This window comes from Sebastes umbrosus, chromosome 18 (genome assembly GCF_015220745.1).
Source record: "Sebastes umbrosus isolate fSebUmb1 chromosome 18, fSebUmb1.pri, whole genome shotgun sequence".
In the NCBI taxonomy this organism is placed as follows: Eukaryota; Metazoa; Chordata; class Actinopteri; order Perciformes; family Sebastidae; genus Sebastes; species Sebastes umbrosus.
The window spans coordinates 12,817,987-12,836,823 of record NC_051286.1 but is presented as its reverse complement, the minus strand read 5'-3'; the positions used below and the strand labels follow the sequence as shown (position 1 = coordinate 12,836,823).

The 18,837-nt window shown below is 41.4% G+C and overlaps 1 protein-coding gene across 2 annotated transcripts in view; it reads right to left on the bottom strand.

Moving 5' to 3' along the window:
* Nucleotides 1–341: 341 nt before the first annotated feature.
* The window catches only part of usta (uronyl 2-sulfotransferase a), a 61,181-nt gene continuing 42,685 nt past the window's right edge, over nucleotides 342–18,837 (bottom strand). For both annotated transcript variants that reach the window (XM_037750717.1, XM_037750718.1), the window contains 5 exons: nucleotides 10,871–10,950; nucleotides 10,626–10,779; nucleotides 3,521–3,618; nucleotides 3,244–3,401; nucleotides 342–2,250 (listed from right to left, as the gene is read on the bottom strand). In XM_037750717.1, the coding sequence (XP_037606645.1) occupies nucleotides 1,958–2,250; nucleotides 3,244–3,401; nucleotides 3,521–3,618; nucleotides 10,626–10,779; nucleotides 10,871–10,950 (783 nt within the window). In that variant the 3' untranslated portion in view covers nucleotides 342–1,957. The remainder of the gene's footprint in view (nucleotides 2,251–3,243; nucleotides 3,402–3,520; nucleotides 3,619–10,625; nucleotides 10,780–10,870; nucleotides 10,951–18,837) is intronic.

Sequence of the window (18,837 nt, the reverse complement as noted above, 5' to 3'; positions counted from 1 at the left end):
GAATATGGCTGAACTTGTTGAGGTTTGTTTTGTAGTGTTTGCGAGTGATTTCTATTTCAAAGAATGAACTGACAAACCATTGCCTATAGAGTTATTTATGATCATAACCCTTAAGGTTGTGTTGCTTCCTTCCAATTGTTTCCATCCCGTCGCTCTAAATCAAGGTAAGCTGCTTGGTGCAGAGGTGCTTTTTCATAGTTTTGGAGGCTGCTCTGTTAGTAGCTGCCTATCAGTCTGAAGTGCGTAGCAGCATGGGAGATTTTAGGCAGGTTGAGGATGAGGTAAGGCCTGATGGGGTGGAGAGGCTTCCACAAAGTTCTTCAAGTAAAGCGGAGACAATATCTGCAATAGTTAGAGGACATTTATTTTGAAGACTGTAAAATGATGGACTGCATTAGTTGTTGTTAACAAGTTTTCAGCTGTTGATATAAACCCATTCGAGACAACGTTAAAATACCAAGAATAGTTTCATAGCCGCCAGAAAACAAAATTACAAATGATCAAGTTATTAAACATCTTTTTTTCCTTCCTGAGAATCTTATCTGGAATGCAAATGAATACAAAATAATAAATTAAACTGGCAAAAAAAGAAACACTGAACACAAAACAGGACAATGAAAGGGAAGAGACAATGGAGATTAGGATGGCAGAGTGAAATATGTAGATGACAGTCACATAGTAGCTTATGGTTACTGTCCTCTGGATGATTTGTATGTGAGTGATGAAAAACATGCACTCTGAATAGCTGCAAGAGGATTAGAAATTAGTGTTAGCTGGGATTGGTAACACTTCATATGCTTTCATGATAATATTTTGAGAGAGGAAACAAACCCTTAAACAGTCACATAATCCTATTTGATATGAAAGGAAAATTAGTATCCAGTTTTGTGACCAAATCCCTCATTTTGCTGCAGAATTTCAGGAAAGTCACCTCAGAAAAAATGCATTATATTCATACAGTTTTGTAATGCATCGCAGTAGAAACACTGGTATTTGGCAAGCTCAATCTTTTAAATTTTGGATTAAGCAAACTACGCTCCATAAATTCTTTTTTTTTATTGTTTAACTCTCAACAAATGACCTGTCCCAAATAATAAATCTATGCTAAAATACACGGCTGGTTTGGTCAAACTCAATCACTCATGCACACACAGTTGGAATTCTTTGAATTCATAATTGAGTGCTTACTGTCTAACCCTCATTTATACCTAATAATATCTTACAAATTAAACAAAATGTTATAAATCAATACTATAACAACTGACTTGCTTATGTCACAACTCCACCAGCTGTGCACAGAGGTTTCCTGTCAGTTACTGGAACTCTTAGCGAGGTTTGGCACTTGCAAAAGTCGTAGACAACTAATATACAAAAAGAGGTTTTGGTACTTTTTATTCATGGATACCATTTCCCATTCCAGCTTTTAGGACATTAACCCTTTCATAAAGTATGAACCTCTTTCTCGGGCTATGTCTCTGAAGTCCTCTCGTACAGTAAACACCCCAGCGACCAACATTTAGAATATTTCCCAACGCATTTATCTATCCACATCTTGCACTTATCTCTCCTGGAGATTGCAGCAATGATGTTTTTTTTTTTTACACGAAGAAACCCAAGAACAAGCTCAAATTAAAACAAAATTTGAGTCAAGCAAATTGAGCTTAACATTATTTCCCACTGTCCTTGGTCTTTTTTTGTTTGTTTTGTCCTTCCAATTACTCAACCCGATAGTCCACAGTGCTGAGCCTGTCATGATAGGAGTCTATTGCAGATGCAAAACAGAGCCCGAAAAAACACGAGCGTCAGGATCCACACACCCCTAAACACACCTCACTTTTCTTAGGAATGCTGAAAGTCGGGGAACGCTCCCCTTTGCCCTAAGGCAGCCTCCAGCTATCGCCAGCCAATTCCAGCCAAACAGCTTTTTTGGCTACACCCACTGTTCATCAAACAGCCCTTAGGGATGGACCAGCCAGCTGTTGGCATCCTCCAGGTCTGCGTCCAGCTCCTCGTCTTCATCCAGAGGCTCTGGGGTTCGGAGGGCCAGCTCTCGTAGGAAAGCCGGCGAGTGGGCAGGGGGTTGGGAGACAGACTTGAGGCCGATTTTTTTCTTTGTGAGATGGAACTGGTCTCGGATGAAGTTGTAGAAGTCGTACTCGTAGCGCATGCGGTGGTAAAGCACCTGCAGGGCCTCCAAAGTGGGTGTGTGTTTACGTACTGTGCCTGTCATGTTCCCCATCTTCTTATAGTCTGCAGAACGAAGATGGAAAAAAAAAAAATGACCAAGAGGAAATCAGTCGCATGCAAGCGTCAACCCTCCGGAGCTGAAAAATGAAGCCTATAAGCAGAAGTGCCAAAAACTGCAGTTCTTCAAATGGTCACTTGAGGCTGGCACCAAAAGCGAGTCAATCTCCATAGATGTTAAAATGTTTTGGTCTCTATAGCAAATATCCCCGTTCATGACAACCGTACAGGGGTTGAATTTTTATATGTCACCCGTTTAAATTATATTAAGGCTTAAAGTTATGCATAATTAACGGCTCGGCCGCTTTGAGTGACAGGTGGGTGCCATCACAGGTGGCTAGCCGCTAACTGTCTGATCCAAGCCCCCAGGAAGAGCGCCAAACGATGGTACTACAACGTCCGTGTCCATCATATGATGATGCCATTGGGCCCAAAAATACTTTTTCCCATAGACTTTCAATGGGAAAGAGACGTCTGTAAATCAGCGGATAATTTTCTTTTAAGTAAATCAACTTCCCAGTATGAACACTAGTCATTAGGTCCTACAAGTTGTACAAATGCACCAATAGTTGATTCCAGAGTTATTTCCCTTCCTCCATTCATGTGAATGAGCCCCAGACTGAGGGCTGGACTGTGGGCTGCGAGGCGGAGTTAAAGAAAACACTACTGCGCCTGCTCTATGGGCCTAATGGATGCAGAAGATCACGGAATGATCAGAGTAATTCATCACTCGGCAAATCAAGCTATTTTGGCTTCATGAGTCGCCCATATTGAGCTTCACAACGGCTATTCATCCTATACCTATAGGTGACGTCACGGAGACTACGTCCATATTTGATACAGTCTATGGTTGCATGCAACTCGATAGGAATCTAATCAAAGAATCCGACTACAACTTACAGCATTTTTAAGAAAATACATTCGCCACACTTCCGTTTTTTGAAGGGAACAACTACAAATGTGATACTTCACCAAAAAAAAATTTGAATGTGCACCTACCAGGGCTCTTGTAGATGCTGAGTACTCCAGTAAAGTAATGAGGTAAGAGCCTCTCCAACAGGAGAAGAACATCCTCCAGCTCCTCCAGGATACCCACGAGGAGGTAGTTCTCCACTACATTCTGCTTGGCCCTCTCCAGAGCCCATACTCCAGGCTCCCTGGTGGGGAGAGGAGAACATTTAAGAGTAAGAGCAACAGAGCAGCTTTACATGACTCATTTACTAATATCTAAAAACATTAAAATACGTTGTCATGCAACTTGAGAGTCAGTAGATACCTGCATTGCGGATGCTGTCCACAGAAGTAAGGGATGATGTAGAAAACTCTGGGGTTGGAGCACTCTGGGTAATTCTCTAGAATGCACACATTTATATCCTGAAAGCAGACAAACACATAACCATCCTTTTAATTTGACAGTACTCATTCCTTTACAGTTTAATGCAGTAGATGAAGCTCAAACTGAATTGTAATGATTTGTTTTTGCCACTAGAGGAAGCCCTTCACCAGCAACTGCTGTGAACTCCCTGATAGTCATCATCTGAGAAGTGCTACGCAAAACCACATCCTGAGCACAAAGATAAGCTCTGCCCCTTCACCTCAGCTGCTCTCAGAGGCCTGAGGTGTCAAATAAGAAAACATATGGTTGTGCATGGATCTGTGCTCACCTGGAATTACCATGATCTAGCTCCAGAAACCAGATAGAAATGATAGTTTGTCATTATGCAAATGATCAAGAAGGGATGCACTTTCATGTCTTATAAGTGAGAATTAAAGTGATTAGATCAGACTTGTGAACTTTAAAACCCCCCTTGTCTAAATGTGGGAGCTATTAAATAATGAAAGGCAAAACAACTAAACAGTGGACAAATGAAAAACACACATGCAGGAGTGAAGCTGGCCAGCCACTCAGTTCTATGGAACTAACAGTCAAATCCATGTCAGGTGACGTAAGCCTTGTGGATGGCAACAAGTCCCGAGCAACAAAACACTCCACGAAGCATGACTCTCACGCACGCAGATATTCCACACGTGCTCAAACACACACATGCGGTAGCACCAGGCTACATGCATGAGGCAAAAGGTGCTGACAGATTCGAAAGTGGATACAAATTGCAAGTGTAATGATTGCGTCAAGGCTTGTCTTTAAGATTTATAGTCGGTGACGGCTGATTTAAAACGGAGCAATTTGTCAAAGCAAACACTGAGGCCAACATGCTCTATCACAGAGATTAAGGTCGGGGTCAGACAGCACCGGAGGCCCGGACCTTCCCAGAGGACGCAGTCTGCCATTGAGGGTGAGATGTGAGATGTGAGGGACCTGCGGATGAACACTGGGAACCAGGTGACTGAGCTGTCGAAAACACCTCACCGACAGGGGTGTTAACATGGATAGAGGCAGGGAACCGTGTGTGTATGAGCAATATGAGCTTGGATTGTGTGCCTTTTAGACAGTTACACGAGGTAAAGCTGGTTCTCAGTTCGTTCTGTTGTATTTTGGGCTGCATGTTTATGATGACCATGAAGATTATTTCCGTGCCATTTCTTCTCTATGAGACAGCAAAAAAGACTCTCAAGCTTCTAAAGAGGTAGCCATGACAGGAAGAGCATGAAGGTCTAAACTGGGATGGCATAAATTATACACTTGGTCAGCTATTTTTTCATTGCAGCTGAATACTGTGGCGCAACTGTTTCTGATTCACCAGGCGACTGCAGGGTTTGTTTGAACTTTATGACTGAGCTGAACTACTAACTGGACATATCGATGATCAGTGAAGCAAACCACAGGAACGCTCTTCAAAGAAACCACAACAAAAACCCCAGAGGAACCTTTAGAAAACACAGAAAACAACATTGCACTATTGTTGGAGTACAGATCGCGCTTGTGATAAGATTGCCCTTTGATTCATAATTTTAAGAAAAATGTCTTGGTCTTCTTGTGTTCCATTATTCCGAGAATGACGGTGTGAGTTCATCCGGCTGTTATCAATTATTATGTGTATACAGTCGACAGTTTCCTGTCAGTTACAAGTTCTCAAACAATAAAACTCTCTGTGTGAGAAACGATGAATCACGTGCAGAGATTACAAAAGAGAAGTTACAGTTGATACATGACCTAACTTGAACTGCAACCTTGTTATATATTTCACACACACTTGCAACGCTAATAAACAGATAATGGAAATCGACTGCAGACAGGCTTGTTTTTTTTTTTAAATCTACAATCAGCCTAAATGCAGCACAGCAGAAAAAGCTCCCAAGAAAATCATTATGAGCCAAATTCTGAACAGAAAAAGTGAGAAAAAGCAAGTGGGAGCCAGTGGAAGGGGAAACAGAGAAAGGCGGACAGGAAGTGACACCATTCCCTGACACACATGGCTCACTGCCAGGAAGTCCCTCCTTCGCTTTGCTCCAGCACTTGATACAGGACCCTTATGCCTCAGCATTTAGGGGACCTCTGGGAATCCGGCCACAACTCATTCATATACAACTACGCACGATCAAATACACACACACATACACACAGACACAGCCGTCAGACAATACGCACTCTCTTCAGAGGACCCATTAGTATTTTGAAGAGAGCTCCTGTGTGCACACTCGGGCTCATTGTTCCTATTCTCACCGTGGATTAAGCCAACTGAGCAGTCACAGAAACTGTAGCAAAATAGGCCCTAATCTCTACGGCGGCCTCCCGTTTCCCTGAATGGAATGTGTGCATGAATTAAATCAGGAGTAATTGATGATGTAAACCTTTCCCATGGGACAGTTTGCCTCAGCATTCATCAGGGAGCATGGGAGTGGTACACCTGGGTCAAATCACATTTAAAACCAGCAAGAACTGATTCAATTTGTTTTAAAAGGTCTTATTGATGACATTTTTATGTAGACAAATATTTTCAAAAATAGAAAAAAATCTACAGAGCCTTTAGAAAAGATAAGATAAAAGTTTTTCCTGAAAAAAAATTATATTCCTGTGAATTAGTCATTTTTTTAATTTTGCAATTGGTTCCCACCCAGCCAATAAATGACGTTAGTATCACGTGGTATCTCTGGGTGGTCAGTTAGAGCGGAAAAACCAGCTAAGATTGACGGTAAGTGCGAGGCGAGGGAAAATGCAGCATCTAGTATCTAAATGTTACCAATGTTATCAATAGCACCTTTAACTCTTTAGCAGACAACTGTCAAAGCAGTTGCCAATCACAGAAAACGATACGAAAATTAGACGAGAAGACTTTCCTGCGTCTTAAAAAAAACATATGCTTGTAGACAACGCCAGTAAACTTCATGTGTCGGTTGCACCTTAGGCAATCAACCCTGTGACAGATACATCACCACCCTACCGTCTCTAATGTCAAGGCAAGTCAGGGCATGATCGATGCCAGTAAAGCCTCTCTCGTTATTTGTTTGAGAGCATGTATGTGTCATTGTAAATGTGGGGTTACCTAAGAACAAATGATTCACTCGTGGGAAATCATGTGCTCTGTGGGAATCTCAACGGATCAGACCAGTATTTTTATTTTTTATTAACTCTGGGAACTAACCTGTGTTCTTTGGGTTCAGTTGGGACACTGAATTACCTCATAGACATTTTGCGTGTGCTTGCTTGCATTGTCACGTGTATGATGAACACACACATTGAAAAACTTTCTGTGGGTCCACAAATTCAGTCTCCCATTCATTGTCTGTGGAGCAGCTCCAGACTTTATACCCTATGACATCACAAGTTTCAGACTTACTTATCTGGTTTCTGGCTTTTAGAGAGAGTAGCTCATGTTCACAAATATTGATTGAACTTTCCTAGGCCATGGAAATAACATATTGTAATTCTTAACGTGGGTGGTGTTCCCCTTTAAACCCTATACTTCATTCTAAATAAAAGGTCGTAGGTCTTAAGTGACAGTCTATGCATGTGCTCAATCCAATGCATGCACACTCTGCGCTCAAGTGTCCAGTGCATGCCTTTGTATAGTGTAGTGTATGTGTGTGTGTGTGTGTGTGTGTGTGTGTGTAAAAAGGGGTGTGGGGGACTGACGGAAAATCCAAGCCGACCACAGGAATGTCTCAGTAACACGTGCATCAGGTTCCCTCGGCCCCGGCCTGCAAACTGACAGTGTTCTTTCATTGACACCTCTCATATACACCCAGCGCAGGGCAGCCAGGTCTAATGCACACCAGGCAGGGGATATATCCAAGACTAGTCCTCCGAACTCCATGTGTTGACATAGCGGGGCACTCACGCTGATACACACACACACACACACACACACACACACACACACACGTTTGAAATGCTATACTTGCGAGGACATTCATCTCCTGGCCTCAAATCCTGACCTCTCTACAGAACACATCGACACTTTTATATTAAGCCTTATTTTTGGATATTGACATTGAGTCAAATAACTCCCTGACAGATGACACTGCTGCTCATTGTTTTGAGTTGCTGATCAGGTGCACTAGCCCTCTCCAACCACCCCCCATATAAAAATGTGGACAGCTGCTTCCAGCACACAAGCTCCCAGAAGCTGAAGGCTCGACTCTCTTAACTAGCCACTTGGCTTTAACTTAATCCTTAAATCCCTTTAATCTAGTTCTACCTAAAACTTAAAATCGTTTTTTTCTTAAATATTAAGCTACTGGATATTTACAGCTATTGCACATCTGTCTATGACACTATATATATGTTGATGCCTAACTTTAGCCTGTAATTGTTTTTTTCAGTGAGGCACATTTCGCAGTATAAAAGCAGGCTACAGCATTATACCGTACAGATGCTAGTGTGGCATATGCTTGCAGCCACTGTTTATGGATATGATTTAGCACATAACTGCAAGCTGTTTTTGCTGATTAGGTATGCTATAGGTTGTTGTGGCTGTCGAGCACAGTCAGTACAAACAGACAATACCAACGGCAGCAATGTAAAACAGTAGGAGAAGAAAGCACAGCAAAGCAAAACAAGATCACCTGAGAGACACGATACAGTACAGTAACATGATATCTATGTGTCTATATGATAGCTGTGCAGCAAAATCTCAGTTCTATTTCCAGAGAATAAGTTGTATATAAGCGATGATTGACTATACACTTTAATGAGGGCAAAACATCACATGGTATATTCTACCTAAAATAAGAGGTGAGCACAAACACAATGTCATCACTTTGGAAAAATTTAGTCACTTTAAACCCTTTTAAGGACTCTTGGTCCTCATAAATATAGGAGTGTAAACACACACACACACACACGCACACGCACACACACACACACACAGGTAAGCCAGTCTACAGCAACACAGCCTCCCCCTCCCCTTTAACTGTAGCGAGGGGCCCCCGTGGTCTGCATACTTTAATAACTCAACTCACATGGTCCAAAACTCCAGGGAAAACAGTGCAATACTTAATTACACCCAGTCAGACTTGAGCCAGAATGACATTCACTCCTCCTGCTCGCCTCTCTGCATGGCCTTCTGAGCTCTCAGGCTCTCTGACAGTATGGAGGACTCTGGGGCGAATGACAAGGACTGTACCTGTGTTTGTGCTTGAATATCGACCTGCCATTAAAATACTGATATAATCTTTGTTTTGACGTGTATTTATAGCCAATATGTTTTAGGTTTTTGCCTACCCACTCCCCTAATCCCATTCCCAAATGTAGTCTGATTTTAGGGGACTTCCAACCTCACATTAGACCCATCACTTCGCTGCAAACTGCACTGTATGTCATGAACTCAACTTGTATTTCAGTAGTTCCTCCACAGAGTAAAACTCACACAGAGATCAAAACTTGAAAATTAGGCTCCAGACGGCATGTACTGTAAAATATGAGAAGCTTTGCCTTCAGTATGGAGCTACAGGGGTAAACAACTCAGCGCAGCAGACACAGGGGATACCAACTTTCTGATGTGGTTCTACTAAATCAGGTCTCTAATTGGAATCATAATCAGATTTAAATATTGGGTTTAGCACCAGGCTGCCGTGGCCTTACAATTTGCCTTCCTGCCTCCAGCGACACCACGTGAAAAACGTCTTCAAAGAGAGCAGAGTGTGGTTTTGATATAGTTCTGTATTGAAGAAATGTTCTGTTGCTTGTATTCAAACATTTAGGGGAGTTAATGTTTATCTCAAGACAACAAGAAGCAGGCATCTCACATTCAACAAACCAGTCATATGGCTGACGCAGGATACATCGGTTATTAAATGAATGAATGCAGAAATCACTGGTGAAAAAACATCTATGTCAGTAGGAATATACTCTTGTTGTGGAAGATTATACAGTGTTTACGACAATCAGTATCATTACTGTCTCTGTACGTCTCCTTGACTTACGTGCCTCCATAATTAGTGTACATAAAGCTCATACCAGAATAAGTGAATGAGTATACGACTTTCACTTCATGTCCCAACTGAGCTTCAGGTTATGAAACCAGCTGGCCAGGAACCAAAACAGATACAGATTTAAAGCACTGTTATTGGCAAACTACTGTCTCAGTCATAAAGTAACTGTCAAATAGTGCAAACGCATTAGTATTTCAAACCCCAAACATCCGAAGCATTGATTTAGCTAATGTCCATATGAGAGCAAATGGGCCTGTGGGCACTGGCACCGAGATGAGAGGTAGATAGATGGGAAGACAGCTAAAAGATTCTCAGTTTGTTTGACTCTTTTAATAATATTGTTATAAAAGTTTTCTACATTAGGTGCTGGTTGTCTTGGGACTTTGGCAACATGGTAAATGTGGTACCCTCTCTGAAGTTTGTTTAATTAAAAGTGTTGAATTTGGGGAGAAGCGGACCTTATCAGTTCTCTTCATCACAAATCTGACACAATGTTATGGCCAAGAAGCACTACTTAGAAATGGAAATAAAAAGGTGACTGATGCTAGACGATAACTGATTTATCCTAATATGAACCCGTTCCAATCTGCAAGGCAGGTGTAAAGCTTTGGCCACAAAACTAAAGCTAATCAATCAACCACATGACTGCACTTTGCGTGAGACGCTATAACAAAGAGGCAGAAGTAGTTCTCCTGAGTGAAAAGTGATGCACCTCACATTTGCATTTATGTATTAAGCAGTTCACAGGGTCATATCAATAGAAACGTGTAACAAGTTTGAATTCGTAGACCATTAAAAAAGTTCAAGACACCATTAGTCCAGAGTGCAAAAATGTGTACTGTATTTATGCATCATTTTCTCAAGAGAGAAATTAATTCAGTCTGTGAAAAACAACATCAACAGACACTCATTTACTCCACGATACACACATCTAAAATAAAAAATGAAATGCAAATGGTAGCATGTAAATCTCAAATTTATGCTTAAGAAAATAGCTTCGTTTTTCAAGCCAGAAATAATGAACTGCTGCTTAAAAACAAAGGTCTCACCAGGTATCTCTCATCGTCTTTCATCCCTGGAGTGCGGATGAGGTGGTTCTGCTCGCCCCGCCAGTCACCAAATCGACGGAAGAAGTAGTTGGAGAGGAACCGGTTGATGGGATCCCGGATAATGTTGATATAGACCGGCTGCTCTATCCTGAACCTTGCAAAGACGAATACAAATGCAAGTTAAGACCTGTGCAGAATCGAAATGCTGTTGTTAAGCATCATTGTACATTGGTGCACTACTGTACCTGGTAAAGTTGAGGAAGTGAACATGCCGTGTGTAGAGGAATGGCTGAGGGATAGTACTGATGTTCTTCATGAGATCCACCTGGAAAAAAAAAAAACACAGTTAATTTCACGTGTCTCGCATAATTAATGAGTGTAAAACATATGGAGCTAGGAACAGTGACAGAATGCAAAAATATCTCCAAATAAAATTAAATATTTTTTAATGCCTGTGTTTTATTTTTCAGTGGAACTTTTTTTCAGTGCCAATTGTTCCTTTTTAAATGCCAAATCTTATTTTCAACGCTAAAACTTGCTGTCACTGTTCTAGCTCCATAAAAACACAGCATCTGCCATAAATAGGGGCAATCATCTGAGACGCATAACGTCATGGTAGAAACCAAGCAATTATCACATTATTAGGTGCTAATCCAAAGCATATGCAAGCTCCTGAGTCTGCACACAGACTTAAAACAGAAACTGAGTGCACCTTGTATTGATAGAAGCATCCTAATAAACTAAATGTTGACAAAAACAAACATCTTCAGGTATTGTCAGATAGAACCACGAGTTACCATCCTAAACGATTGCATGTTTGAACTGTGCATAACCATGAATAAAATGCACTTTGGCGGTGTTTATCTGGCTGTGGGTCTACCTTGATTCGATTTGCAGACTGACCTCACCACAGTTTCAACCTCTGCCTCGGCTGCACAGCTTCAGATTGTCTGGTTCGTCAAACAAGATTCATCGCCATAGATCTAGTTTCCCCTCTGTCATGTCATGCACAGGAAGGCCAAGATTTTTAAAGCAATTATTCCAAACTTCTGCTTCCTCTGCTGCTATGACAGATTAAAAAACAACCCAAAGGCTTTCCAGGTCTGCATGGAGAGGCAGGCTCACAGTAGCCAAAACAAACTTAGAGATAGCACAGTAGTTCCATATACAGTGCAGATCCCTCGCATTAGCTCTTTGACTGAAGGCCATGCAACAGAAACCGAATTCTTAGTCACTCCTCTCATAAATAGTTTCATATTGGAATAATTCTGTGTGTGAGATCCAGTTATCCCGGTCACATATGTAAGAAATAAGTGACTAATAAGTTATGTCTCTGCACAAGTGGAGCACACAAATACATGTCTAATTTCAAAATAATAAAAACTAAATAGCTGTAACACGATAATAACACGTTAAAGTAAATTAGTTTTAACGCCACTAATTTCTCTAATGCATTTAAACGCAACTTCCGATTTTAAGGTTGTAGCGGGCTCAATTTGAAGCTAGAGTGAAGATACTGGCTTCATATGAAACTATAAAAACCTAAGGAATCTATCGGTACCACCCATGTCATAATAGCTTTTCGCAAAGGAGGCTAAATAACGCTCCAAACTTGCACTAAATTTTGGCGAGGAAAAATTGTCATGGCCATTTTCAAAGGGGTCCCTTGACCTCTGACCTCTAGATATGTGAATGTAAATGGATTCTATGGGTACCCACGAGTCTCCTCTTTACAGACATGCCCACTTTATGATAATCACATGTAGTTTGGGGCAAGTCATAGTCAAGTCAGCACACTGACACACTGACAGCTGTTGTTGCCTGCAGTTTGCCATGTTATGATTTGACCATATTATTTTATGCTAAATGCAGTACCTGTGAGGATTTCTGGACAATATTTGTCATTTTTTTGTTTTGTTAATTGATTTCCAATAATAAATATATACAAACATTTACATAAAACAAGCATATTTGCCCACTCCCATGTTGACAAGAGTGTTAAATACTTGACAAATCTCCCTTTAAGCTACATATTGAACAGATAAAAAATGTGAAATTAATTTGAGATTAATCACGATTAACTATGGAAAATCATGCAATTAATCGCGATCTCATTTTTAACCAATTGACAGCCCTATTAAAAACACATAATGATGACCCAAATTTGTAAAAATGATTGATTATTTTTTTTCTGGATGATTAAAAAGCAGACTTAAATGAAAATAGTGGACTTCTGCCAGACTAAGGGCTAGAAGATGAGACTTTTGGTTTTCCCCAAGTTTGTATATCTTGTGAGAACCATTTGTCCTTTTTTAATGTTATCAAATGTTTCTCCTTTATCTCCCGAATATGGAATGACTTATTCCACCGTAGCACACTGTGGTCCTTGTCCTTAGCCAACTTCACTACTGGTCACGGGAGTGTGCAGACAGTTACGTCCCGCTTCCACCTTTGTGACACATGTTGTCCCCAGACGCTTCTTTTCTCCTGCCAGTAAGCAATACAATGCAACGGTCAACAATTTATTTCATCCTGGCATCCTATGCTCCTTGTTGCAGGCCCCTCGGCCAACGAGCAGAGACAAGGACATAACGATCCCTCACTGGTCTCCAACTAGAAAACTAACAATTGTGCTAATCAGAACACACAACCAAGCCGGAGGTACTGCTAATGTGAATGTGGAGATACAGAGTTTTGGCAAGAGCCGAGGCTGGTCTGCAAAGCTTACAGCCAGGCTGGACTGAAAACACAGGCAAGCACAGGGAAAACAAAAAAATAGTCCTCTACATGACTAGTTGAAAAGTGGAAGTTTAAAAGGGTAAACACAAAGGAATAATGAACAACAGCTGAACACTGCACATGGGGAATTCAACAACTCCCTCTGTGACCCAGACAGTAACACACAGGCCAAGGGCAGAACATAACTGAAGACCGGGAAACGGGGGGAAAGGGGCATACACGTAGAGAAACAGATGAGGTGGAGGATTCAACAGCAGTTGTGGTAGAAACATATCGTCTTAGGATAGCCCTCAAATACCCTCATTGATCCAGATGCTGTTTTTGAAGGTTATGAATACGAATAGGGTCTAGGATTCCCTTTACAGGTACCCAAATGGGTTCAAATGAGTTCAGAAAAACTGGTTCCGTCTCTGTCGCTGAACTGAACAACAGCGCTTCTAACTAAATGCTAAAGTTGGCTAACATGCACACACTGAAGGCAGAAGTGTGAGTGTGGGAGGTCAGAGACTGACATCTGGCTTGATGCAGACGACATGGAAAGCTGGATGAATCTGAAAATAGCAAGAGACCAGATAATAAGACAATAATACTATCAATTGTGTGTGACAGCTTGACACAGTCTATGTGGAGTTCACACAGTGTTGGGTGTTCAGTATTTCTCCTTTTCTACCCTTTAAGGCCAGTGAGAGAGCAGACTATAGCAGTAGTGTCTGTTGGAGCATAATCATACATAGAGTTAGACTCTCTGTAAGACAGCACGGTGCCTACAAAACCTTCATTGATCTGTCAGATCAAACTGTGGCAGCAGAAAAGGACACCGTCTGGGCAGACTCTATGTGCCACTTCTGCATTGCAGGGATTTCTAGGTGATTCCCTGATGAGGCTTCCAGGGAATATTCAAGAGAGCAGCCGACGAGCCAAAAACACTATCAATGACGTATTTCTCGGAAACAAAATCTATCACCAAGAAATAACAAGTCTGGTTGTTTCACAGCAGTAGCATAAAGTTTAATGAGAGAAAAAGAAGAACTGATTGAACTCAGACAAAGTTCAGAGAGGTGGCTCTCCTTTACGCCAACAGACAGACTTCAAACACACTGTCAGTTGGAGAAAATCCTTCTTTTTCTTCTTTTCAATTTGAATGACCCTTGATGTGAGGAGCAAATCCTAAATAAATGAATAAAATATGAATGCACCACTTCACACAGCATCTTCAAAATACTGACTAAAAGTGTTCTTATTTTTCAATGCTTACTACTATACCAGTACCTTAATGACGTTGTTTTTCTTTTGTATTTATGGTCATATAACTATTTATACATTCATGTGACATTGCTGCAGCACACATATTCTGATGGCAAAGTTTATCCTGAAAAAAAAAGGATGTAAATAACATGATTGTGCATGACAGGGTTGAGGATATACTGGAGAGCAGGTAGACCAAAACCTGAGAGTGGCAGACTGAATCAATCTTTATATAAAGATCTTTCAAGCAGAGTGCATTGATCAGCTGAAGGAACTGAATGTCCTGCTGTCATAAAACTATGTAGGCACCTGTTACGTCACAGCGAGACTATTTGGACAGCAACAGTAATATGTATACTTGTTTATGTACACAGAGAAGTTAATCTGAGGCCCCAGTCAGATTCGGGTTTAACACCCTCCCTCTTCTCTATAAACTCAGTACATTTCCACTCACTCTGCTTTTTGCACTTTCTGTGGATCTCTCCGGCTACAAAAATGTTAAACTTTCATTAGCTTTAGAAATTAATTCACCACTCCGGGTCCCTACTGCATGCTCTGTCTCTATCAATCCATTACAATTCTACACAAAAAAAGTTTATTTTCCGCAAAAAACTGCCGTTAGTCCAGACCAATTAGCCCAGAGCTAACCCCTGACGCCCCCTCCCCCCACACCCAGGTTGATGTGCAGACCCTGAACACATTTGGCACATTTGGTGTGTGTGTTTTCTGACCCAGCCCTCTGGTCTGTCTGGCCAGACCCCCTCTCATTTACCAGGGAGAGAGCTGCAGGGAGACAGAGGGGAAAGTGGAGGACAGTCTGAGATTCCAGGCATACCTGCAACCCCCTGACCCGCCCCCACCGCCTTCCTGAGCCCCCGTGGCGCCCACACAGAGCTCATCAGAGGAAACGTAGGAATTGCCAAAAACCACCGAACGCTACGCTGATCTGCGTTCAACTAAATTAAATATGTCTCTATGAAATATGAAATAATCAACACCTGTGTTAGAGACAAAATATGGAAGCCAGGAGTCCAGATATTATAGCAACTGCTCATACAAAGTTTCTGCTAAAAGAGTCTTTAAACAGCACACAGGAAGTGAGAGCTTTACTCAATATCCTCAATTAAAAAAAAAGAAAAAATTACACAACTGCTTACATTACAAAAAAGACATCAGGCTTGAAATCAGAGTTTTAGCAGCCACTTCAAACCAAATTTCTTCTAGCACCCAATCCAATTTTCTGTAAGTGGCCACAGGCAAACTGTTGCTTGGAGTGTAGCTGCTGAGATGCTACCAGGGAATAACTGTTTACAATCTTTGTTTGTACTGGGGGCCAGTTGCTTTTCGGTGTTTGCGTATCTGTGGCTGTGTGATGCAGATACCCAAGGTTAGCGGCTGCAGAGCATCTGTCTGCTGGTTAATGTGTTTTGGTAAGTGGGAGGAAACAGGAACCCACATGAACGCAGACACACTTACAATAAAGATGCTTGTCTTTCTGTTTCTGGAGGATTTGAAGGAAGACTTTTTTCTTTTTACCAGGAAATGTCTTAAACCTCTCTCTCCCACTGAGCCTGTCCCCCCCCCTCCCCTCCCCTGTACTGAAAGGGACAGATGGGTCACTATACGGCATAATGCTGCAGAAGCTCTGCAAAGTTCCAGACTCATAAGGCACCTTCACTTTTTGGCAACCCACACACAACCCTGGGCAAACCCATTAGCGGACTACTGGGCGAGCCAGAAGGAAAACGGTCCAAAACTCGCAGTCTGGAGCCAGAACCACAACTGATGAGACCAGCATCTCTAAACTTAGGCGACGCGCGTCTGCATCTGCATAAGTCAACACACACAGAAGTACACACACGCAAATAAACGCACAAAGATGGAGCTACGCTTTACAGAATCACACGCAAACACAAGCACAGACGTACACTCTCAAACAGACCCCCCCCTCGCACAGACACTGGAATGTGGAGCATTGCTTGGGACCATTCACAGAGATGTTTTATGTCTAATGGTGTTCTGCCACTGTGTGCAGCCAGCGTTTCAGGGTTTGATGAATGGATAAACAAGTGGCTGTTTCAATATTGGCTTAACGTTTACATCAAATCGGTCAGTAATGGTTAGAGTTATTTATCATCTGCTGACCATTCACAAGTGGTTAGCAGCAGTTCATCCCTAAAGGATGCTGTTGATAACGTCATATGAGGATGTGAGTCACCGCTGCAATACTCCCACACAAACACACAGTTAAGTTATTTTCTCACTCACATGACTGGAAGAGGCATTGCATCAGTGGTAAATGCCATTAGCAGAAGTGCATATGGGGAAGTTTGGGCTTTGTGCTGATTCCAAGGAAATTAAATATTTCTTCTACTGAAGATCATTGACCTCAATCGGGGAACTCTTTTCTGGCCTCAATCGGGGAATGTCCAAGGTCAAAGTAAATAAGTGCATTTACCTAAGTACTGTATACTGTATACTGTATACTGTATACTTCAATGTTTCCAATTTATGCTTGTATTTGACAACATTTCTGGGGAAAATATTGCACTTTTTATTTCAATAGTTATTTTTGGATTGACCGCAGAGGGCCAGCTTTACAAAAGTCTGTCACTGAGTGACTGACTGAGTGATGAAGCTACACAATTGGTCGGCCAAGTGTTTGAGTTTCCGCATTAGCCGTTGCTCTTTCAAAATGAAAAGGCATGGAACCGTCCTTTATGCAAATGAGCCAGTCCAGCGCGGCGCATCCGGCTCACAAAACTTGGACCAAGCTGTCAAACTAGTGTGATCTAGTTCTAAAATGAAACTGGATTCAGCAGTGGCATCGCCTATTTCTTGCTTAAAATATTTTCAGAAGTAGATTTTGGTGGATTCTTTAGACGGAATAACAGAAAGTTTCCTCGAGGGTACGTCACTGCTTGAACGGCCAGTTGAGTGGAGCAGCGCGTCCCCTAATGTCCTCGCCGGACCTGCTGGACATGTACTGCTGGATTTAACATTATAGACATCATCACTGACTATTTGTATAAGAATTTAGCCACAAATTCACAGCCAATTAAGACACACACACGGTCCAGCCATGTACTCGGTTTTGACCGAGTCTTGTAATCTCACTAACAATATATTATGTTGTAAATTCCTCTTTCCTCAGTAATAATAATCCAATAACATAGAGTTTAGAGTTCTGAAGGTATTTGCACAGGTAATAAAACACAAAAATACAATACACTAATAGAAAAACAGGATTGTAATGGGGAGATTATCAAACCATACAAAAATATTTTAGCTTAAAAGGGGCCATTGTTCGTTTAGAGTACTTTTAATATGTGTGTACATTTTGCTGATAGTACCTCTGTACTTCTACCTAGAGTATGTCAAGTGTAGTGGAGTATTTTTACACTGCGGTAGCTGTACTTTTATTGAAGGTCTGAATATTTCTTCCACCATTGGGTTATTGCTCAATTAAGTTGTTGCTCTCACAGGAGCCTGAACTTAAATCATGTGGTCAAGGCCAGGTCTCTGTGAGCTATCCTGCCAAAAGCGGGGCTTGTTTTGGAGCTACAGTTTGGAATCATGTTCACATCCAAACACACAGTGCCCAGTAAATCAGATCCTAACGTAGTTGGAAAATCTTTTATTTACATTACTTATTTGTTTATTTTATTTTTAAAACAGGGGATCGTGGAAAAAGCCATAAGAGAAAGATTACGTGTGTTCATCACAAACAAAATCAGCGCCATTTAGATATGCTTTATGCACATTAGCATTTGCGTTGGCATTCCCACTGGCACAGGCCAACACTTGTTAGTGCTTCAAAAGGCTGTGGTTTTTTAAACGAAAGCAGTTTTTCCTCTGTAAAGCCAACGCTCATGTCCTCGAGATATTTCAGGAAGTAATAAAAAGAGATCCCTTATTCTTCAGCCTTGTTCTCACAATGAATGAAAGACAAACACTGACTGAGCTCCTGCTGCTGTTATGTGTTCGCTGTGACCACAAAGTTCAGTGCAAAATACAATTAAGTTTTTTTTCCCAAATACTGTAAGTGTTACCTTGTATATACTGGGGGTTGTTTTTTTTAAGGATTTGACAACAGCAACTGCTTTGAATCTGGTAGTTTAAATTAAAGTTACGTGATTCGGGTCTGGCTGAATATTTATACAGAGATGATGAATGCATAAAGTAGGGGCTTCAGAAGTGGGATCTGAAAGCCACAGAGTCCCACAGG